Here is a 24362-nt window from a genome sequence, read left to right as displayed (position 1 = left end):
GGGGTAACTCAGCAGGTCAGGCAGCATCTCGGGAGAGAAGGAATGGGTGACGTTTCGGGTCGAGACCCTTCTTCAGACTGATGTCAGGGGGGCGGGACAAAGGAAGGATATAGGAAGATAGAGGGAGATCTGGGAAGGAGGAGGGGAAGAGAGGGACAGAGGAACTATCTAAAGTTGGAGAAGTCGATGTTCATACCACTGGGCTGCAAACTGCCCAAGCGAAATATGAGGTGCTGTTCCTCCAATTTCCATTGGGCCTCACTATGGCACTGGAGGAGGCCCATGACAGAAAGGTCAGACTGGGAGTGGGAGGGGGAGTTGAAGTGCTTGGCCACCGGGAGATCAGTTTGATAAACACATGCTCTGAGCGTGAGCTAATGAGCGCTTTCGTTTAGTTCTCTGAGTCAAGTATCGTTACTAACTGGGGGAAGGGTGAAAATTAAAATGCAGTCTCCATTTAGCATCCCATGCAAGCACCAGATGTTCTAGCACTGCGCTGGGGGCGGTCACGGTGGTGCAGCGGTAGAGTTGCTGCCTTACAGCGCTTGCAGCGCCGGAGACCCGGGTTCCATCCCGACTACGGGTGCTGTCTGCACGGAGTTTGTACAGTACATTCTCCCCGTGACCGCTTGGGTTTTCTCCGAGACCTTTGGTTTCCTCCCGCACTCCAAAGACCGACAGGTTTGTAGGTTAATTGGCTTGGTATAAGTGTAAGTTATCCCTAGTGGGTGTAGGATGGTGTTAAGGTGCGGGGATCGCTGGTCGGTGCGGACTCGGTGGGCCGAAGGGCCTGTTTCTGTGCTGTATCTCTAAACTAAACTAATGCAGATGCTGGATTCTCATTTTGATCCTTGCTTTTGATCCAATTCCCAAACTATCAACAATGCAAAATAAAACTATTGTTTGTTCAAGTCCCCCATGTGGTCAGGTCTCCCGGCTGAGTTCACACACCTCCCTCCTCCCCCCTCCCTCCTCCCCCCTCCCTCCTCCCCCCTCCCTCCTCCCCCCTCCCTCCTCCCCCCTCCCTCCTCCCCCCTCCCTCCTCCCCCCTTCCTCCTCCCTCTCCCTCCTCCCCCCTCCCTCCTCCCCCCTCCCTCCTCTCCCCTCCCCTCCCCCCTCCCCTCCCCCCTCCCCTCCCCTTCCCTTTTCCCTCCCTCCTTCCCCTCCCCCCCACTCCATCCCCCTCAACCCCCTTTATCCTCCCCCTCTCCCTCCCCCCTCCCTCCCTAGGAGATAGATTTAAACTTTAAAATATGAATAACTCTAAAAATATAACACCGATTTCAATGAATTTCTTCCATTAGCACCAAAGGGACGACGGTGAGTAAGGTGGGCCTAAAATTGTCACGCTGTCGTGTACCGTTTTGGCTGTAGTTCAGGACAAACAAACAAACAAACAAACACGAGTTTTAGTATAAAGATGTGGTGGGCCAGTTTTTTACACAGAGGATGGTGGGTGCCTGGAATGTGGTACCATGTGTGTTGTAAATACGGACGCAATATGAATGTTTTTAAATGCTTTTAGTTGGGCACGTGGGTAAGCAGGTAATGGAATGATATAGATCACATGCAGGGTGAGGAGATTAATTTAACTTGGCATCAGATTGAGGGCCGAGGGGACTATTTCCATAATGTACTTTACTAGGAATCACTGAAAGCTAACACAGGAACAGCAAACATTAAAGAAGACAAATGCATTGCACCTTAAACTATGCTCGGCTCTCCCAATACTTGCGATAAAGGGACCGTAGCAATATTTCACCAGACATTTCATCAGTCTGAAGAAGGGTCTCGACCCGAAACGTCACCCATTCCTTCTCTCCTGAGATGCTGCCTGACCCGCTGAGTTACTCCAGCATTTTGTGAATAAATACCTTCCATTTCACCAGACAGCTTCTTAGAGTGGTAGACTGGGCTGTGCTCTTAGGAATTTAATAAAATGCAAAGCAATCTCCTTGGACAATACCCTTACTTATGGGTTTTTTTTGAACAAAGTTTATTTCTGATTTTTTATTGATACAGATTTGACAATTCAATGCATGAACACATTAGTACTGATAGATATCCCCCCCACCCCCTCCCACCACCCCACCCACAATACCATTCAGAGGGTATACAACTTAAGATATGCAAGGAAAATAAATAAATATGTAAACATAAACATAAGCATGAAAATAAATAAACAGATAGATAGATAGATAGATAGATAGATAGATAGATAGATAGATAGATAGATAGATAGATAGATAGACAGACAGACAGACAGACAGACAGACAGACAGATAGATAGATAGATAGATAGATAGATAGATAGATAGATAGATAGATAGATAGATAGATAGATAGACAGATAGATAGATAGATAGATAGACAGACAGATAGACAGATAGACAGATAGACAGATAGACAGATAGATAGACAGATAGACAGATAGATAAATAAATAAATAAAGCGATAAATAAATAAATAAAATTATGATAAAAAATAAAAGTTTTTTTTTAAAAAAGTCCAAAAAAAAATAATAATAATAATAATAATTTTTTAAAAAAAGATAAATTGTTAGAGTTTTAAAGCAGTACACCAGTTTTTTTGTATATTTATTGTAGTAAAAAGCGATACTGAAATATATGTTAGGATCGGCCAGCTTTGGTATTTTACGAAATGACGCTGAGGTGAGTTTGCTGAATAATTTCTGGCAATTATTTAATCATTTTTTTTTTCTGTGGTGATGCTCCTTGTAAAATAACAGATCTTTAGTTTAAATAAATATTTTGCAACTTCTCATTAGGGAAGGGATTTCACTGCAAAAAAGAAATCTCCAATAGTAAAACTGTAACTGTAGAACAAAATCGACCTATCTGATGTGGCATGCAAGACTAAGCTTTTCTCTGTACCTCGGTTACTCATGACACTAAACTTAACTAAGCTTAACTAAGAGTAATTAAACTTAACTAGACTTAACTAAGCTTAACCAAGCTTAACTAAGCTTAACCAAACTGAACTAAATTTAACTAGACTTAATCAGACTTAATTAACTAAGCTTAACTATACTTAACCAAACTTAATTAAATTAAGCTAAACTCTGATCTGATGTAACATGCAAGACAAAGCCTTTCTCTGTACCAAAGATACTAGAGGAGCAAGATGGACCACTCCTTCAATATCGCGTGCACTGGTGTAGTACGCAAAGGAGCGTGTCGTCCGCCATTTTAGTTGGCAAAACCCTCCGTTCGCTCTGCCTCTCGCAGTTTAATCAATGTTTTGGGGGAACAGTATGTGTGATGACACCATAAAAATGCAGAATATACCTCATCTATCAATTCACAGATTTTTGTTATTTTTCTTTTTAAATGTTTCTGCAAGTTTCTGCCTACTAAATTGGTGCCGTGCCAGACTACGGTTTTTAGGGATGAGTGGTCTATCTTGCTCCTCTAGTACCTTTGCTCTGTACCTCGGTACAGGTGACAACACTAATAAGCCTGGACCCACACCCAGCCCCCACCCCCGGCCGCTCCACGCGGAGGAGGGGGTTTTGTGACATCACGGTGGGGGGGAACAATTCCTATGGTGGCTGGTTCCGATCTCTCTCATAACTCCCATGCAACTGAGGAACGTATGTGAACGAACCATGGTGGGACAGCTTACTTGTCCAGTTATTAGATTTTAGATTTAGATTTAGAGATACAGCGTGGAAACAGGCCCTTCGGCCCACCGAGTCCGTGCCACCCAGCGATCCCCGCACATTAACACTATCCTACGCCCACTAGGGACAATTAAAAAAAAATAAAATTTACCAAGCCATTTAACCTACATGCCTGTACGTCTTTGGAGTGTGGGAGGAAAACCGAAGATCTCAGAGAAAACCCACGCAGGTCACGGGGAGAACGTACAAACTCCATACAGACGGCGCCCGTAGTCAGGATCGAACCCGGGTCTCCGGCGCTGCATTCGCTGTAAGGCAGCAACTCTACCGCTGTGCCGCCCGTGGTGTCAGGGATTGTGGTGGGCAGACGATGTGATGTGAAGCATTTGTGGTAAGGAGTGCAGTCGCAATTTTAATTTGCAACCCCTCCTGTTCAGTCACCGTTAACTCAATATAAAATATTATCACACCCCCCCTCCCCTCCCCTCCTCCCACAGGTTGCGACGTTGATGTTTTGTTTGGTTTTGACGTCAACTCGAGAGACGCATTCACACTGGAGCCAGGTTTCCAGAAGCAAATGAATAGTATTCTGCAAAGGACTTCACAGATGCGCGCTATAAGCTGCACCGGCACTCAGTCCCCTGTTCTCAGAATGGGCGTCTCAGCTTTCGGGGCAGACGGACAAATTCGTAGCATTAACCTGGCAGCGTATCAGTCCGAAGTGTTGACTGAGTTCGGCAAACTAGCAGCGTCTGGCCCGTTTACCTTTGGAACAAGCGCCTTAAATGCATACAAGAATACTTTCCAGTCTGACAGTTCTGGTCGAGTAAAGGTAAGTAAGGCCTTTTGATTTTAGATTTTCCTTTTGGAGCTTTCACTTGAAAATAACTTTTCCGAGCATCATTTTCACCCCACGGGTATGTTCAAAGAATTATTACACAACATGCTGTCCATTGGAGATAGACACAAAATGCTGGAGTAACTCAGCGGGACAGGCACCTTCACTCTGCAGCGAAGGAACTTATGACGTTTCAGGTCGAGACCCTTCTTCAGACTGAGACTCAGTGATGCTGCCTGTCCCGCTGAGTTACTCCAGTATTTTGTGACTGTCTTCGGTGTAAACCAGCATCTGCAGTTCCTTCCTTCTCATCCCGGAGCGGAATGTGTGGCCTTGTGAATTTTATTCATTTTACCCTCTTGCAAAACCATGACATAGATTTCAAACCAATCATGTATAAAAGAATAGTTTGCAATAAAGCATGTATCTACACCGATCAGCCAAAACATTATGACCACAGACTGGCGAAGTGAATAACATTGATTATCATATCATCATATCATATCATATATATACAGCCGGAAACAGGCCTTTTCGGCCCACCAAGTCCGTGCCGCCCAGTGATCCCCACACATTAACACTATCCTACACCCACTAGGGACAATTTTTTACATTTACCCAGCCAATTAACCTACATACCTGTACGTCTTTGGAGTGTGGGAGGAAACCGAAGATCTCGGAGAAAACCCACGCAGGTCACGGGGAGAACGTACAAACTCCTTACAGTGCAGCACCCGTAGTCAGGATCGAACCTGAGTCTCTAGCGCTGCATTCGCTGTAAAGCAGCAACTCTACCGCTGCGCTACCGTGCCGCTCTTGTTATCTTGTTACAATGGCACCTGTCAAAGGGTGGGATATATTAGGCAGCAAGTGAACAGTCAGTTCTTGAAGTTGATGTGTTGGATGCAAGAGAAATGGGCAGGAGTAAAGACCTGAGCGACTTTGACAAGGGTCAAATTGTTATGGCCAGACGACTGGGTCAGAGCATCTCTGAAACGGCAAGGCTTGTGGGGTGCTCCCGGTCAGCAGTGGTGAGTACCGACCGACAGTGGTCCGAGGAGGGACAAACCACAAACCGGCGACAGACAGGGTGTTGGGCGCCCAAGGCTCATTGATGCGCAAGGGCAACGTAGGCTATCCCATCTGGTCCGAACCAACAGAAGGTCGACTGTGGCACAAGTCACAGAAAATGTTAATGGTGGTCACGGGAGGAATGTGTCACAATACACAGTGCATCGCACCCTGCTGCATATGGGGCTGCACACGGAGGGCCAACAGCATATTAGGCAGGTGGTCATAATGTTTTGGCTCATCATGTCATAATGTTTTGACTGATCGGTGTATATCCATGCAAATATGAAGACCCAAAAAGGAGCAATTTTGTTTTTCTTTAAAAATATCACCACAGGATGTTTAAACTCATCATACCTAAACTGAGTCAACCATTGACTCTCAATGATTTTTGGGGATTCAGAACCAAAATCCAGGGAACTTTCACTGTTTTCTTCCCAAGTCCATATCTCTGAGAACAGATACCACAAAATTTCCTGGCAGTAAGCATTTATATGGAACTGCAATGAATAAAAAGACTACCTGTTTTCAACACAAAAAGTTGCTGACATTTTGTCTACCAAAGTTAGGCCGTTGTTCATGATTTGATTCATATTTTATTCTATTTTATCTCTTGGGAAGGCATGTTCATTTGTGTTATGTGGGCCAAAATTAACTAGCACTTTATAGAGGTACACAGCACATAAACAGGCCCTTTGCCCATCTCTTCCATGCCAACCCAGGTGCCTTCCTGATCTAGTCGCTTTTGTCCATGTTTGGCGATATTTCTCTGAACCTTTCCTATGCATATGAACTGCCCAAATATTTTCTTAACATTGTAATTGTACCTGCCACTATTACTTCCTCCAGCAGCTCGTTCCATATATCCACTACCCTCTTTGTGAAAACTCACCCTTCTCACTTTAAACATATTCCCACTAGTGTTAGACTGGTCTAAGCCTGGGAAAATAGATGGTGACTGGAAACCTCATCTGTATCGTTTATAAATCCTCAGCCTCCTTTACTCTAGGGAAAACAGCTCAATTATGAAGTCTCTCCATAAAACTCAACCCTCCAGTCCCAGAAACAACTTTCCTGCATCTTTCCTGCATAACTCTCTGGCTTAATCTCGTCCTTATTACAGGAAGGTTCCCAGAACTGCACACAATGTTCCAGATGCAGCCTCATCAATATCTTGTGCAGCCGTGGCTTTGCAATGCCTGTACCCAAGCTTTCCATCCATCTTATTTGCTACCATCTCTAATTTTATAACTATCTATTTTTAACTGAAAGCTTCCTCTGATTCCTCGGAAAAAGGGCCGTACAACGAGATCTGGGTGTCCTAGTGCATCAGTCACTGAAAGGAAGCATGCAGGTACAGCAGGCAGTGAAGAAAGCCAATGGAATGTTGGCCTTCATAACAAGAGGAGTTGAGTATAGGAGCAAAGAGGTCCTTCTGCAGTTGTACAGGGCCCTAGTGAGACTGCACCTGGAGTACTGTGTGCAGTTTTGGTCTCCAAATTTGAGGAAGGATATTCTTGCTATTGAGGTTTACTAGGTTAATTCCCGGAATGGCGGGACTGTTGAATGTTGAAAGACTGGAGCGACTAGGCTTGTATACACCAGAATTTAGAAGGATGAGAGGGGATCTTATTGAAACATATAAGATTATTAAGGGTATAAGAAAATAACTGCAGATGCTGGTACAAATCGATTTATTCACAAAATGCTGGAGTAACTCAGCAGGTCAGGCAGCATCTCGGGAGAGAAGGAATGGGTGACGTTTCGGGTCGAGACCCTTCTTCAGACTGATGTCGGGGGTGGGACAAAGGAAGGATATAGGTGGAGACAGGAAGATAGAGGGAGATCTGGGAAGGAGGAGGGGAAGGGAGGGACAGAGGAGCTATCTGAAGTTGGAGAAGTCAACGTTCATACCACCGGGCCGCAAACTGCCCAGGCGAAATATGAGGTGCTGCTCCTCCAATTTCCGGCGGGCCTCACTATGGCACTGGAGGAGGCCCATGACAGAGAGGTCAGACTGGGAATGGGAGGGGGAGTTGAAGTGCTGGGCCACCGGGAGATCAGTGGCGTTAATGCGGACCGAGCGCAGGTGTTCAGCGAAGCGATCGCCGAGCCTGCGCTTGGTTTCGCCGATATAGATGAGTTGACATCTAGAGCAGCGGATGCAATAGATGAGGTTGGAGGAGGTGCAGGTGAACCTCTGTCTCACCTGGAAAGAATGTTTGGGTCCTTTGATGGAGTTGAGGGGGGAGGTAAAGGGACAGGTGTTGCATCTCGTGCGGTTGCAAGGGAAAGTGCCCGGGGTTAGGGTGGTTTGGGTAGGAAGGGACGAGTGGACCAGGGAGTTGCGGAGGGAACGGTCTCTGCGGAATGCAGAGGGGTTATTAAGGGGTTGGACACGTTAGAGGCAGGAAACATGTTCCCAATGTTGGGAGAGTACAGAACCAAGGGCCACAGTTTAAGCATAAGGGGTAGGCCATTTAGAACGGAGATGAGGAAAAACTTTTTCAGTCAGATAGTTGTGAATCTGTGGAATTCTCTGCCTCAGAAGGCAGTGGAGGCCAATTCTCTGAATGCTTTCAAGAGCGAGCTAGATAGTGCTCTTAAGGATAGCGGAGACAGAGGGTATGGGGAGAAGGCAGGAATGGGGTACTGATTGAGAATGATCAGCAATGATCACATTGAATGGTGGTGCTGGCTCGAAGGGCCGAATGGCCTACTCCTGCACCTGTTGTCTATTGCCTATTTGTGTGATCAAGGGCGTTATCACCTGATATATTGATTTCAGGTTTTTGGAAATACAAATGAAATCACATTGAACAAGCGTAAAACCACTTAGACACAGGATGGTTCAATAAAATGCAAGTTTTGTTTCTAGCATTGTGGAGCCTTCGAGCTGTAGAACATGGAAACAGGCCCTTCGGACCACCTTAATGTGGCAACTAAGTTGGCACAATGGGTCAGTCCAATTTGCCTGCATTTGGTCCACATCCCTCGAGACCATGCATGCCCTCAAATTTTAGAATCCTCTATCCTGGGGAAAAGACTGAGTGAGCATTCAAGTCATCCATGTCCCTCATATTATTTTCTTTCCTTTTCAAGATTATTATCCTTTTCACTGACGGCATAGATGACGACTTTGCCTCATTAAAAAGAGGTGCTGAGATGCTACGAGAAGAAGGTATAATAAATACTTTGTTTCTTATTCAAATGTTTCTTTTTTTTTGGCGGGGGTGTGGGGAAATAAAACAAGGCTCAATTGGCCCTCTTCAGAAGAAACAATAATCTCAAATTTCTCTGCAGAGTTTGAATGCTAACAGTACAGTATGTGGTTTCGTCTACATATGTAGATATGTGATCTACACACTAATTCGAATTTGGATTAGTACTAATCGAAGCACAGAATTGATTGCGGGCTGGGGTAGCTGGCTAAAGGGACAAATTGCACCAATCACCTAAATTAAGAGAATGGCAATTTATTTCTCAATACCTTGCCAGGGAACTCTCTGTTTGTTATTTGACTACTTATGAGAGAAAATCTGAAATAAATGTTTGCCCCCTTTAAAGCGGTAACATCAGTCACCCAACTTAAGGACTGATCACAGAACCATGAGCACTTCAACCATAGTTGGGTTGGGTAGTTCAGCCTTGGAGGGCACCTACAACACACGATGCCTCAGAAAAGCCACCAGCATCCACAAAGACTCTTCACACCCCTGCAACAGTCTGTTCGAACTCCTTCCATCGGGCAGACGATACAAGGCCTTCTACGCCCGCACCTCCAGACTCACGAACAGCTTCATCCCCAGGGCCATAGCTGCTATGAACCGGTCCTGCTGAGCTGGATGGTCACATCGCACAGTGAACCGGCACAGATCTACTTGCACTTTATTCTGTTCTAAAACTGTTCCAATTTGTTTCGTTGGGTTGTTTAAATTAATAATTAATACTGACTAGCTAATTAAATTATTGCATTGTATGGGAGGCGCATTCCCAATCTCGTTGTACCCCTGTACAATGACAATAAAGATAGATTGTATTGTATTGTATTGTCAGTTTTGGGTTATCTCGACTGTCAATGGTTCGAAGATATGGAAACAATTGTGTTTGGATTGACTGATCCTTTGTTCTTGTTGTCCTTTGTGTCTACCAGGCAGCGTGCATGCGCTGATAATGGTGTCTTTGGAAAGAGTGGCTGGGGCTAAGGACGTTTCCCTGTTGGAATTTGGACGTGGGTTTAGATACAGGAAACCCCTGTCTATCACCCAGCATGATTTAGAATATGAATTGAAAGAAGAACTTGTAAGAACCACTTCTTGTTGCAAACTTTACGCACGGTGTTTATGTACTTCCAACGTTTTACGCTCAAATTCTACGATGTTTTAACAGGACAACATTGCGGAGAGAGTGTGCTGTGGCATCCAGTGCAAGTGTGCTGGCCTACTAGGTGACAAGGGACCTCAAGGAAAACGTGGGCTGAAGGTAAGTTCAAATGATCCCACATATCTCATCATTTTAGTTTCGTCTCGTTTCGGGATACAGCGCGGAAACAGGTCCTTCGTCCCACTGAGTCCGCACCAACCAGCGATCCCCGCACACTGACACTATCCTACACACGCTAGGGACAGTTTACATTTATACCAAGCCAATTAACCAAAGAAACCTGCACGTCTTTGGAGTGTGGGGAAGAAACAGAAGATCTCGGAGAAAACCCGCGCAGGTCACGGGGAGAACGTACAAACTCTGTACTGACAGCACCCGTAGTCGGGATTGAACCCGGGTCTCCGGCGCTGTAAGACAGCAACTCTACCACTGTGCCACCCTAATAATCTTCAATAATCTTTCAATAATCTCTCTGTACATCAATGCTGTTGACGTTTCTGCCATTAACTGTACACTTTTCACATGCGTTTTACATTTCACAGTCTAACAACTCGCACTTGCCCAGATTAAGACCCATGGCTATTGCAGCTCCCATATTTGGAACCGATCCATATTCTGCTGTATCTAATACTAATATGCAAGGGCAGCTTGAGGTTAATATGCAGGAGGTGATGGGGCTCTTGAAGAGTATTAAGGTCGATAAATCTCCACAATCTGATGGAATCTATCTATCCCAAGTCATTGAGAGAGGAGATTGCGGAAACCTTGACAAAGATCTTTGCCTCTTCCCGAGCTACAGGGAAAGTACCGGACAAGTGGAAAGCAGCTAATGTTGTTCTTTTATTCACAAAGTGAAGCAGGGAGAATCCACGGAATTATAGGCTGGTGAGCCTCACGTCAATGGTAGGGAAGCTATTGGGGAGGATTTTGTCGAGAGGGGATTTACTCCCATTTAGAAGAGAATGAGTTAATTAGAGACAGCAAGGATTAGTGACTTGACCTGGTTTTTTGAGGAGGTGACAAAGATGTTTGATGGGGGTAGTGCAATGGATGTGGTCGATTTGTAAGGCATTCGATAAAGTCCCCCGTGGTAGGCTGATCCAGAAGCTGCACGGGATTAACAGTGACTTGGTCGTATGGATTCAGAATTGGCTTACTGATGGAAGACAGGGGGTTGTGGTGGAAGGACAATATTCTGGCTGGTGGAGTTCTGTAGCGATCTGTGCGGGGACCTCTGCTGTTTGTGATATAGATAAATGCCCTGAACGTAAATGTGGATGGGTTGGTGACTTTGCAGATTGCACCAAGGACTGCTGGGTTAAAGGACGCCCTCTACTACAAGGGGTAGATAAATGGCCCAGGGCCTGATCAGACATATCTGAGGACACTGTGGAAAGCTCGAGAAGAAATTACAGCGCCCTGGCTTGGATACATAGACACGGATCTTTAGACACGGGTGAGGTGCCCGAAGATGGGAGGGTGGCAAAGTTTGTGCCTCTATTTAAGAAAAGGCTGCAAAGAAAATCATGGGAACTATAGACCAGTGAGCCTATCTGTGATAGGCAAGTTACTGGAGTGGATGTTGGGGGATAAGATATATATGCTTTTGGACAGGCAGGGGGCTGATTAGGGATAGTCAGGATGGTTTCATATGTGGGAAACCGTGTCTTATATAAGTAAGAATCTAATTATTCCGTTCAAGGACAGGTGACAATAAAAGTGTGTAAGAAGGAACTGCAGATGTTGGCTTGCACGGAATATAGACCAAAAATGCTGGATTAACCGGGTCAGGCAGCGTCTCTGGAGACGATGAATAGGCAACGTTTCAGGTCGAGACCCTTAATCAGGGATAATAAAATATTCTTGACTCATGACTTGATTCTTGGGTTTTTTTGAAGCTGTAACCAAAAATGTCGGTTGAGGGCAAAGCTGTCGACGTTGTCTATATGGACCCTAGCAAGGCATTTGATAAAGTTCTGCATGATAGACTGCTCTGGAAGGACTTCAGGCAGAATAGCCGACTGGATAGAGAATTGGCTTCACACATGGAAGCAGAGGGGGATAGTGGAGTGTTATTTCTCGGACTAGTGATGCCTCTCAGGGATCAGTGCTGGGCCCATTGCTGTTTGTGGTTTATATCAACGATATGGGTGATAACGTACAAGGCATGATTAGTACATTTACAGATGACTCTCAAGTGGGTGGTATCATAGATAACGAAGAGGGTTATCAAAAATGATAGCTGAGCAAGTGGGCTGAGAAGTGTTTAATTAAGTTTATTGCATATAAGTGAGAGGTCAAGTCAAGTCAATTTTATTTGTATAGCACCTTTAAAAACAACCCACGTTGACCAAAGTGCTGTACATCAGTTCAGGTACTAAGAAACGAACATACGATGGCACACAAACATAACAGCACATACATAAACAGTTCACAGCGCCCCCTCAGAGGGCCTCAGTTGCATTTTGGGATGTCTACCAAAGGTAGCACCTTCACTGTGAATGGCAGTGCCCTGAGGGTTGTTGTAGTGCAGAGGGATCGAGGAGTGCAGGTCCATTGTTCCTTGGAAGTGGCATCAGGTAGATAGGGTGGTCATGAAGGCTTTTGGCACATTGGTCTTCAATAGCCTGGGTATTGAGCATAAAAGTTGGAATAGTGTAAGAAAATAACTGCAGATGCTGGTACAAATCGAAGGTATTTATTTCACAAAATGCTGGAGTAACTCAGCAGGTCAGGCAGCATCTCAGGAGAGAAGGAATGGGTGACGTTTCGGGTCGAGGTCCTTCTTCAGACAGAAGTTGGAATGCTATGTTACAGTTACACAAGACTTTGGTGAGGCCGCATTTGGAGTACTGTGTTCAGTTTTGGCCACCTTGCTATAGGAAGGTTGTTGTTAAGCTGGAAAAGGTGCAGGGAAGATTTGTGAGGATGCTGCCAGGTCTTGAGGGCCTGAACCGTAGAGAGAGGCTGGGAAGGTTAGGACTTCATTCCTTGGAGTACAAGAAGCATAAGGGTGATCTTGTAGAGGTGTATAAGATCTTGAGGGGAATATATAGGGTGAATCTAAGTAGGCGTTTACCCAGAGTAGAGGAACGAAGAACCAGAGCACTTCGGTTTGAGGTGAAAAGGGAAAAGATTTAACATGAACCTGATGGGCAACCTTTCGCACAGAGGGTGGCGGATAGATGAAACAAGTTAATTGAGGCAGTTTAATGATAGAAAATTGTAAACGATTGAAAGTTAGTATCAGTAAACAAATAAAGATTCTGTTCTGACGAGCAATAGACAATAGACAATAGGTGCAGGAGTAGGCCATTCGGCCCTTCGAGCCAGCACTGCCATTCAATGTGATCATGGCTGATCATTCTCAATCAGTACCCCGTTCCTGCCTTCTCCCCATACCCCCTGACTCCGCTATCCTTAAGAGCTCTATCTATCTCTCTCTTGAATGCATTCAGAGAATTGGCCTCCACTGCCTTCTGAGGCAGAGATTCACAACTCTCTGACTGAAAAAGTTTTTCCTCATCTCAGTTCTAAATGGCCTACCCCTTATTCTTACACTGTGGCCCCTTGTTCTGGACTCCCCCAACATTGGGAACATGTTTCCTGCCTCTAACGTGTCCAACCCCTTAATAATCTTATACGTTTCGATAAGATCTCCTCTCATCCTTCTAAATTCCAGTGTATACAAGCCTAGTCGCTTCAGTCTTTCAACATATGACAGTCCCGCCATTCCGGGAATTAACCTAGTAAACCTACGGTGCACGCCCTCAATAGCAAGAATATCCTTCCTCAAATTTGGAGACCAAAACTGCACACACTACCTCAGGTGCGGTCTCACTAGGGCCCTGTACAACTGCAGAAGGACCTCTTTGCTCCTATACTCAACTCCTGTTGTTATGAAGGCCAACATTCCATTGGCTTTCTTCACTGCCTGCTGTACCTGCATGCTTCCTTTCAGTGACTGATGCACTAGGACACCCAGATCTCGTTGTACATCCCCTTTTCCTAACTTGACACCATTCAGATCATTAAGTTCTCTTTCCACAGATGCTGCCTGACCTGTGTGTGCTTCCATTGCTTGCGGTTTTTATTTTGTATGTCCAACTCCTGCGGTTTTGGTTTTCAAATCAAGAATGAGTCTTTTACATGAGTTTTCTCTCCTCTCTCCCCCAGGGTTCTGCAGGGCCCAAAGGTATCATTGGTCATCCAGGCTATGAAGGTGGAGCAGTAAGTGAAATGTGTAACCGGTGCACCATCAATTTTTAAAAGTGCTTTTGATTTCCTTTTTTTCCAAAAATATCAGTCTGACATCAAGCTGTGCAAACCTGTATCTTTTCAGTTTTGTTTAGAAAGCACTGATCTCATTCTTGATAACCACATCCCCACTTGTACCCACCCAAGTCAAGTCAAGTCAAGTCAACCCATCAACTTTACTTGTCCTCAAGTGTTGCCTTGGCATGAACATGGATGTGTAGACTGGTCACTAGGACCACATCCAGCTTTTAATTCATGCGCCCTGTCAGAGAAATAGAGAAACATAGAAAATAGGTGCAGGAGCAGGCCATTCGGCCCTTCGAGCCAGCACCGCCATTCAATATGTATCTCTAAATCTAAAAATCTAAATATGATCATGGCTGATCATCCAGAATCAGCACCCCGTCCCTGCTTTCTCCCAAATATCCCTTGATTCCCTTAGCCCTAAGAGCTATATCTACCTCTTGAATACATCATGAAGATTGGTGAACTGTTTGGCAATGTTATGAGGCAAAAGTTGTGTAAAGATAGAACTGAGAACATAGCTGATGGGGGGGATATTGGAGCAGCAACGGCAAATATTTCAAGGCTGCATGGATGAACTACCATCATTGTTCATTCCTGTCTGGGTCAAAGTAGAACAAAAAGACAGGGTGTCTCAGCCTTGGCCAACATGATAACTTAGGGATAGCATGAGATTGTTGGCCTGAAAAATAAATAAATTGGCCTCAAAATGCAGGTAATTTGTGGATGAGGATAAGTTCTAATGGTGAGAAGCATGGGTCAATGCTTAACAATGTGTGATCGGCCATTTAAGACCAAAATAAAAGGAACAATGTCTTCACCTAGAGAGGGGTGGGGGGGTGGGGGAAGCTTGTGAAATTCTATACCACACAAGGCAATTGAGGCCACATGTTTTAATAGACTAATTTGGATTCCTTATTGATCCACAAAGCTCCCATTTAGTACGTTAACTAGAATACCTCCTGGAAGATTTAGCAATCTTCCAGTCCTTAACTGTGCTTCCGCAGATCTGAGAAACCTGGAAGCTGAAGGCCACAGGGGCAGACGGATGGCAGTCGGTTGTGTCAGGAGGAAGAACATTCTTCCCTCTGGCCCTTCATACCGATATAACACAACCAACCTCCTTCTGATCTCGAGTGTTCCCTTCTCCAAGTTAGAAAAGGCCTCTGCATTAGCCCTGTTATCATGTTTCCTGGCCACTACAACCCTGCCCCATCCCTCCTCTCTGTAAGGGCTGAAACAGAAAGCTGGAACGTTTGAATTACTGCATCTTTTTTTTTCCTGTACCTCGCAGGGCGAAAGAGGTCAACATGGTGTAAACGGCACTCAAGGGAACCAAGGATGCCAGGGAAAAGGTGGATTTAAGGTAAAGTGTCAGAAACTTTGAACGAGATGAAATTTAATTGATTTCTTTAAAAATTGTTGCAGTTGGTGCAAGTAAATACATGTAAACATATATTTCTTTTGTTTCTTTAATAAATAATAGGGTACATTTGGATACCAAGGAGAAAAGGTATGTATTGATTTGATCCACAATTATTTATATATTTGCAAATGACAAATAAGGCTTGCTATTATCTTGCGTGCATAGATTATTCCCAGGACTACAAAGTACTGGCTGAACTCGATGTCTGCTTCCCAATTGAGGAATAGGATCCCATTACTATTTAGAAATGCAATGCCAGGTGACTAAAATCCACATTACAAGTCCTTCATCATGCCATCAAATTAATTAACCTTGATTTATATAGTTCAGTCTAGTTTACTGTCACGTGTACTGAGGTGCAGTGAAAAGCTTTTGTTCAGGAAGGAACTGCAGATGCTGGTTTACACCGAAGATAGATACAAAATGCTGGAGTAACTCAGCGGGACAGACAGCATCATCGGCTTTGATCTCTTGGTTTTGTCAAGTCTATGTTTGGTCTCGCGTCAGGCACACCAGATGCAGTAGATGAGATTAGAGGAGGTGTGTGTCTAACTATGAAACGGACAAGTCTGTCAGGCGGAAAGTTCTGTTGATTTAAGAGGCAATTGTGCTTTCTTGAAACACAAGGAATTTAAAGATGTAGAAGGACAGCCGTCGAGATCCGTTTATTATAAAGTTTAGTTTAGAGACACAGCGAGGAAACAGGCTCTTTGGCTCACCGTGTCCGCGCTGACCAGTGATCGCCGTACACCAACACTGTCCGACACACACGAGGAACACGTTTACATTTATACATTTAAGCCAAGCCAATTAACCAGGAAACTTGCACGTCTTTGGAGTGTGGGAGGAAACCGAAGATCTCAGAGCAAACCCACGCAGGTGACGGGGAGAGCGTACAAACTCCGTAGGATGGAACCCGGGTCTCTGGTGTTGACAGGCAGTAGCTCTACTGTTATATCACCATGCTGCCCACATAGGGATAGGCTTATTGAACAGTCTAGCTAGTTCCTGTTCTAACTTTTTTCTTGTCTTCCTACCTCCCTCAGGGTCAAATGGGAGAACTGGGGCTGGATGGAATAGATGGGGAACAGGTATGTGACTGGCGGTGATCCATTTATCACTATTACATTGCGACTCCTTTTGACTTCTTTCGCACTTGTCTCTTTAATCAAAGTGATGGTCACCTTTTCATGTATCATCCAGGGGACGCACGGAGTTCATGGAAAAGGCGGAGAAAGAGGCGGTCCAGGAGCACGGGTAAGTGACCTGCCTCCTGTGTGCCTATTATGCCAGACCTTTACAGCAGGCGATAGTCCTTGAGCACAAAGCATGACCGAAACCTATCATTTTCTGATGAATTTGTTTTAGTTTGGATGTAATTTAACAAATGAACATTTCATTCAGAAAGTACATTCATATGCAAGAATGAAACATACAATTATGAAACATGCAAGGTTTTAAAGTTTATTTAATATCTGTCCACAATATCTGTATTTCCATTTGCAGCTTTCAGTCTCGAAAGACCATCCTTCTGCTTGCAGACTGAAAGCTGCCGATGGAAATACAGATATTATTCAATTTTAAACTTCATCTAACATCTGTCTGTAATACCTGTATTATATAAAATATATTATCTGTCTAGGCGTGGGTAGAGTGGATGTGGAGAGGATGTTTCCATTAGTGGGAGAGTCTAGGACTAGAGGTCACAGCCTCAGAATTAAAGGACGTTCTTTTAGGAAGGAGATGAGGAGGAATTTCTATAGTCAGAGGGTGGTGAATCTGTGGAATTATTTGCCACAGAAGGCTGTGGAGGCCAAGTCAGTGGATATTTTTAAGGCAGAGATGGATAGATAGATTCTTAATTAGTGTGGGTGTCAGGGGTTATGGGGAGAAGGCAGGAGAATGGGGTTAGGAGGGAGAGATAGATCAGCCATGATTGGATGGCGGAGTAGAGTTGATGGGCCGAATGGACTAATTCTACTCCTGTTCCTTATGACCTTATGAATACTAATACCAGTCTATTAATCGTTAATATTAGTGGTCTATATCACTGCACTTGGTCTTTGTTTCCCCTGCAGTTATTTGTGTGTTTGTCATTCACGGGGATGGAGATGTTGCCGGGGGTGGGCTGTAGATTGTTGTTCTCTCTGTATCATCTGAGGGTTAAGAGCAACAGGTCACATCAGAACTGCATGGGGAGGCTGGCTTGTGTGGGTTCAAACTGGAGAAGCAGAAGGGTGGGAACCAGAGGAGCAGACCAGGAATTGGAAAGAGTATCAAGTCAAGTCAAGTCAATTTTATTTGTTTAGCACATTTAAAAACAACCCACGTTGACCAAAGCGCTGTACATCAGTTCAGGTACTAAGAAACGAACATACAATGGCACACAAACATAACAGCACATACATAAACAATTCCCAGCGCCCCCTCAGAGGGCCTCAAACGCTCGGGAGTAGAAATAGGTTTTGAGCCTGGACTTAAAGGAGTCGATGGAGGGGGCAGTTCTGATGGGGAGAGGGATGCTGTTCCACAGTCTAGGAGCTGCAACTGTAAAAGTGCGGTCACCCCTGAGCTTAAGCCTAGACCACGGGATAGTCAGTAGCCCCAAGTCGGCCGACCTGAGGGAATTGGAGATAGAGTGGTGGGTTAGAAGATTTTTGATATGGGGGGGGGGGGGCAAGCCTGTTTAGGGATTTGTATGTGAATAGGAGGAGCTTGAAGTTGATTCTGTACTGTACTGGGAGCCAGTGGAGAGAGGCCAGAATCGGGGTGATATGGTCCCTTTTACGGGTACCCGTCAGTAGTCTCGCTGCGGCGTTTTGGACCAATTGCAGGCGGGACCGGGATGATTGGCTGATCCCAGCCATGATCACATTGAATGGCGGTGCTGGCTCGAAGGGCCGAATGGCCTCCTCCTGCACCTATTGTCTATTGTCTATAGGGAGTTGCAGTAGTGTAGGCGGGAGGAAATGAATGCGTGGATGAACGCGAGTGATGGGAAGGTGGAGGTCAGGTCCACGAAGCCTCACGGGGAGGACAGGCAGGGTGGGGTGAAGGACCACGGTGAAGCTGGTGGGCTGAACTGTGTCTACTTCAACGCAGGGAGTAATGCGGGGACAACAGATGAACTCGGAAGGGGGATCGGTGCTCGGGACGATGAAGTAGTGGCGGTTACAGAGATGTGGTTGTGAGAGGGACGTGTCTGACCGCTTAGCGTGCCGGGGTTTCGATGTTTCAGATGTGATGGGGAGGGAAAAGAGGTGGAGAAATTATGGTACTAATCAGAGGGAGATTGTCACGGTGGCAGTCAGAGAGGACATGACGCAGGGTTCATCCACTGGAGCTTAAAAAATTAAAAAGCTTAAAAATATAAAAAAGGTCTTAAGGTCAAAAGTAATAGGAGCAGAATTAGTCCATTCGGCCCATCAAGTCACTGAAAGTTGGCGTGCAGGTACATTAGGCAGTGAAGAAATCTAATGGCACGTTGGCCTTCATAACAAGAGGATTTCAGTATAGGAGTAAAGAGGTTCTTCTGCAGTTGTACAGGCCCCTGGTAAGACCACATATGGAGTATTGTGTACAGTTTTGGTCACCTAATTTGAGGAAGGACATCCTTGTAATTGAGGCAGTGCAGCGTAGGTTCACGAGATTGATCCCTGGGATGGCGGGACTGACGTATGAGGAAATGTTGAAAAGACTAGGCTTGTATTCACTGGAGTTTAGAAGGATGAGAGGGGTTCTTATAGAAACATATAAAATTATAAAAAGGACTGGACAAGCTAGATGCAGGAAAAATGTTCCCAATGTTGGGGGAGTCCAGAACCAGGGGCCACAGTCTTAGAATAAAGGGGAGGCCATTTAAAACTGAGGTGAGAAGGAACTTTTTCACCCAGAGAGTTGTGAATTTGTGGAATTCTCTGCCACTGAAGGCAGTGGAGGCCAAATCACTGGATGGATTTAAGAGAGTGTTAGATAGAGCTCTAGGGGCTAGCGGAATCAAGGGATATGGGGAGAAGGCAGGCACGGGTTATTGATTGTGGACGATCAGCCATGATCACAATGAATGGCGGTGCTGGCTCGAAGGGTTGAATGGCCTCCTCCTGCACCTATCTTCTATGTTTCTATGTTTCTAAGTCTGCCATTCAATCGTGGCTGATCTATCTCTGCCTCTTAACGCCATTCTCCTGCCTTCTCCCCATAACCCCTGACACCCATACTAATCAAGAATCTATCTATCTCTGCCTTAATATAAACTAGACAAAGTTGGGCCCAAACCTCTCCTGCATTGGTGCAGCACCCTGTCCCCCCCCTCTCTCCTCAACCCCCCCTCCCCTCTCCTCTCCCTTCTCCCCCACTCCCATCTTCCCCCCTCCCTCCTCCCTCCTCCCCTCCTTTTAAACTTTAAAATGTGAATAACTAAAAATATAACACCGATTTCAATGAAACTACTTGCATTATCACTAAAGTGACAATGGTGAGTAAGGTGGGCCTAAAATTGTCACGCTATCATGTACCGTTTTGGCGGAAGTTCAGTCACAAGCAAGATAACAAACGAGAGTTTTAGTATATAGATAGTGTTGGAATATGAATGGTGTTAACTAAATTGAGCTTGGGTAAATATTGTTAGAGATTGATGAAAGATAAGGATATCAATGATACCAAATTAAACTGGATGATCCATTTTCTCTCCAGGGTTCAAAGGGAATCAAAGGTTCAAAGGGAGAAAGAGGTGACCTTGGTTATCGTGGAGATCCGGTAAGTTATCATCAATTTCCAAAGTCTTTCTCCATCCGCTGTATTTTCATTCACATATCAGCACGGACTTTTGATGGCAAAACAATTCAAAGTGGGTACAGGGAGAAGGCAGGAACGGGGTACTGATTGAGAATGATCAGCAATGATCACATTGAATGGTGGTGCTGGCTCAAAGGGCCGAATGGCCTCCTCCTGCACCTATTGTCTATTGTTTATAAAGTGATTAATACCATTTTCGATTTGGCCCAATTTATCCCAACTTATCCCAACATCCCTAGGATGGCGGGACTTACATATGAGGAAAGACTGGATAGTGAATAAATCAATTTATACCAGCATCTGCAGTTATTTTCTTATACTACTGGATAGACTGGGCTTGTACTCGCTGGAATTTACAAGACTGAGGGGGGATCTTATAGAAACATATAAAATTCTTAAGGGTTTGGAGAGGCTAGATGCAGGAAGATTGTTCCCGATGTTGGGGGAGTCCAGAACCAGGGGTCACAGCTTAAGGATAAGGGGGAAGTCTTTTAGGACCGAGATGAGAAAACATTTCTTCACACAGAGAGTGGTGAGTCTGTGGAATTCTCTGCCACAGAAGGTAGTTGAGGCCAGTTCATTGGCTATATTTAAGAGGGAGTTAGATGTGGCCCTTCTTGCTAAAGGGATCAGGGGGTATGGAGAGAAGGCAGGTACAGGCTACTGAGCTGGATGATCAGCCATGATCATATTGAATGGCGGTGCAGGCTCGAAGGGCCGAATGGCCTACTCCTGCACCTATTTTCTATGTTTCTATGTTTATTTCGAAAAAGGTTTGAACAAAATAGATCACCTAAAATGATCGGCAAATTATTTGTTGAACTGAATCTATCTTTAAGATAATTAAGTCAAAGTTGGTGTTCAAAGGGTGTGCATGGCTGACAGTGTTTAACTACAGTGTTTAACTACCAGCATTCCAATTCATTCCAGTCAGTAAATGCAAGCTGCAGTGTTTTCTGCAGTCATGGCATGAGTGTTGTTAATGTGGGTGTAAAGAAAAGATACAAGAAATCAGCAAATTAACAAACTTTTACTCCATATATATGAGGAATGTATCTGTTTGTTTAAATGGAGAAGTTTAATTATTTTCAGCAAGAGAACATGTTTAGTTGCTGCTTGTTACTAGGCTGATTGGTTCTTTGATATAGTTGCTAGCCTTAAAACGATGAGGTTTTAATTAAAACTAAGGTATTTATTCACAAAGTGCTGGAGTAACTCAGCAGGTCAGGCAGCATCTCAGGAGTGGGCGACGTTTCGGGTCGAGACCCTTCTTCAGACTGAAGAAGGGTCTCGACCCGAAACGTCGCCCATTCCTTCTCTCCCGAGATGCTGCCTGACCTGCTGAGTTACTCCAGCATTTTGTGAATAAACACCCTCGATTTGTACCAGCATCTGCAGTTATTTTCTTCCACTATTAATTAAAACTGTTCCATTTTGTGACACTGTGATCCTACAGGGTGAGCCAGGAATTACCAATGACGAGAGAGGTGATAAAGGTCAAATGGGAGACATGGGCATGGTGGTAATGTATCCATTATTGAAATTATATATTTTTCTTAAATGGTTCCTATATGTAATTGTGTTGGATATTACATTAGTTCACAGTAGTTTACCCTCGCTGGTAGGACCCTCTGCATATATAGAATAAGGAAGCCTTATACCGTTGGTTTATAAGCTACCCAAGGGGAATACGAGTTGCTGTTCCTCCTGTTTGCGTCTGGCCTCACTCTGACAATGGAGGAGGCCCAAGAGAGAAAGGCCAACGTGTGAATAGTTAAAGGGAGTTAAAATGGTTACAATAGTTATCCACTGGGAGATCCAGTAAGGCTTGGCCGACAGAGCGCAAGTATTCGGCGAAACGGCCACCCAGTCGGTCTTGCTTGCTCTCGTCGATGAGCAGGAGGTCACATTGGGAACATCGGATGCAGTAGATGAGGTTGGAGGAGGTGCTCGTGAAGCTGTGTCCAAGCTGGAGGGATTGCTGGGGTCCCTGGGCGGAGGCGGGGGAGGACGTGTTACATCTCCCGCGCTCTCAGGGGAAAGTACCCGGGGAGGCGTTGTTGAGGGTGAGGAGGAGTTCCGCCAGGCGGAGGGAAATTGTTTGGGCCCTCTGTTTGAGGAAGAACCAGGGGCCTTGAGATCTTCCCGCCGGGGAATGGAGTTGTAAATAGATCAATTGTCCACGGTAAAGATCAGGCAGTGCGGTCTAGAAATGGAAAGATATTGAGGAGTTGAAGAGCTTGTGAAGACCCTTGGATGTAGGAGGGACTGTCTGGACTTTTGCCTGCTCTTTGACAAGGTCCTGCTTGGTAGCTTATTCTAGAAGGTGAGATGTGCCACAGTAACCAGGCACACTTGAGACTAGCGGGGTGGTTAGCATTCCTACACCGACCGACCTTCTATTTAAAGAGGACAGAGAATGCATTGAGTTCATCGGAAAGGGATCCACTGTTATCAGCAATGCAGCCTGCCTGTGCTTTGTCCAAGTGCAAGACTTGTACTTGTCAAGAGTACTTGTTCAAGACTTGCTGCAATCTACTGGTATCCACGCGATTGCCTTCAGCTCAAAGCTTAGACTGGAATTCCTTCTTGTCATCCTTAATGGCTCTGTGAAGTTAATGTGAAGTTAATGTGGGTTAAGGTCGTAGCTTGTACCAGTCAAAGGTAATGCTGGAGTAACTCAGCAGGTCAGGCAGCATCTCAGGAGAGAAGGAATGGGCGACGTTTCGGGTCGAGACCCTTCCTCAGACTGATGTCAGGGGGGCGGGACAAAGGAAGGATATGGGTGGAGACAGGAAGATAGAGGGAGATCTGGGAAGGGGGAGGGGAAGAGAGGGACAGAGGAACTATCTAAAGTTGGAGAAGTCGATGTTCATACCGCTGGGCTGCAAGCTGCCCAAGCGAAATATGAGGTGCTGTTCCTCCAATTTCCGGTGGGCCTCACTATGGCACTGGAGGAGGCCCATGACAGAAAGGTCAGACTGGGAGTGGGAGGGTTAGTTGAATTGCTCAGCCACTGGGAGATCAGGTTGGTTAAGGCGGACCGAGCGCAGGTGTTGAGCGAAGCGATCGCCGAGCCTGCGTTTGGTTTAGCCGATGTAGAGAAGTTGACATCTGGAGCAGCGGATGCAATAGATGAGGTTGGAGGAGGTGCAGGTGAACCTCTGTCTCACCTGGAAAGACTGTTTGTACCAGTCAAGATCATTTGACTTGAAAATTGCATAATTGGACTTCACCTCGGACAGAGCCTCACGGTTCCTCCTTAATGAAGTGTACAAAATCATGAGGGGCAGAGATGATATGAACCCTCACTTTCTTCTCGGGCAGAGGATTCTAAAACTAGTGGGCTTAAGGTCAGTGGGGAGAGATTTAAGAAGGATCTTGTGACAATGTTTTCACTCAGAGGCCCAGCCGTATCTGGAATGATCTGCCGAAGGGAAGCTGTGGAAGTGGATACAATTACAGCTTTTGAAAGAGATTTGGACAGATGTATGGATGAGAAGAGTTTAGTAATATTTGGGCCAAATGTGCCCATATAGGGCTAGCCCAGAAAGCCAACTTGGTCGACATGTACAAGGAGATTGCAGGACCTGTTTCCATGCTGTATCTCTCTATGACTCTTTACGTGATCGAAGGAGGAGTAAGTCAAAGGGGCCAAGTGGCTTTGACATGATCCCATTTCATCTTCTATTGCATGCATTAAAGCAGTAAGGCCATATAAACTTTAAGACAAGGCGAGTTTAGGGGGGACCTCATTGAAACTTACAGAATAATGAAAGGCCTGGATAGAGTGGATGTGGAAAGGATGTTTCCACTGGTGGGAGAGTCTAGGACCAGAGGGCACAGCCTCAGAATTAAAGGGCGCTCTTTTAAAAAGGAGGTGAGGATGAACGTCTTTAGTCAGAGGGTGGTTAATCTGTGGAATT

The 24362-nt window shown here is 45.2% G+C and overlaps 1 protein-coding gene across 1 annotated transcript in view; it reads left to right on the top strand.

Annotated features, from left to right (window-relative positions):
- LOC144596370 (collagen alpha-3(VI) chain-like) overlaps positions 1-24362 on the top strand; it is a 112111-nt gene that overhangs the window by 56681 nt on the left and 31068 nt on the right. The window contains exons 14-24 of the mRNA XM_078404626.1: positions 4141-4475; positions 8655-8733; positions 9706-9854; positions 9942-10034; positions 14112-14165; positions 15511-15582; positions 15703-15729; positions 16689-16733; positions 16846-16899; positions 20335-20397; positions 21893-21958. Coding sequence (XP_078260752.1) covers positions 4141-4475; positions 8655-8733; positions 9706-9854; positions 9942-10034; positions 14112-14165; positions 15511-15582; positions 15703-15729; positions 16689-16733; positions 16846-16899; positions 20335-20397; positions 21893-21958 — 1037 coding nt within the window. The remainder of the gene's footprint in view (positions 1-4140; positions 4476-8654; positions 8734-9705; positions 9855-9941; positions 10035-14111; positions 14166-15510; positions 15583-15702; positions 15730-16688; positions 16734-16845; positions 16900-20334; positions 20398-21892; positions 21959-24362) is intronic.

The sequence above is a fragment of the Rhinoraja longicauda genome, chromosome 8 (genome assembly GCF_053455715.1).
Source record: "Rhinoraja longicauda isolate Sanriku21f chromosome 8, sRhiLon1.1, whole genome shotgun sequence".
Classification (NCBI taxonomy): domain Eukaryota; kingdom Metazoa; phylum Chordata; class Chondrichthyes; order Rajiformes; family Arhynchobatidae; genus Rhinoraja; species Rhinoraja longicauda.
The sequence above is the reverse complement of the archived record's forward strand: the minus strand, read 5'-3'. Positions and strand labels throughout refer to the sequence as shown.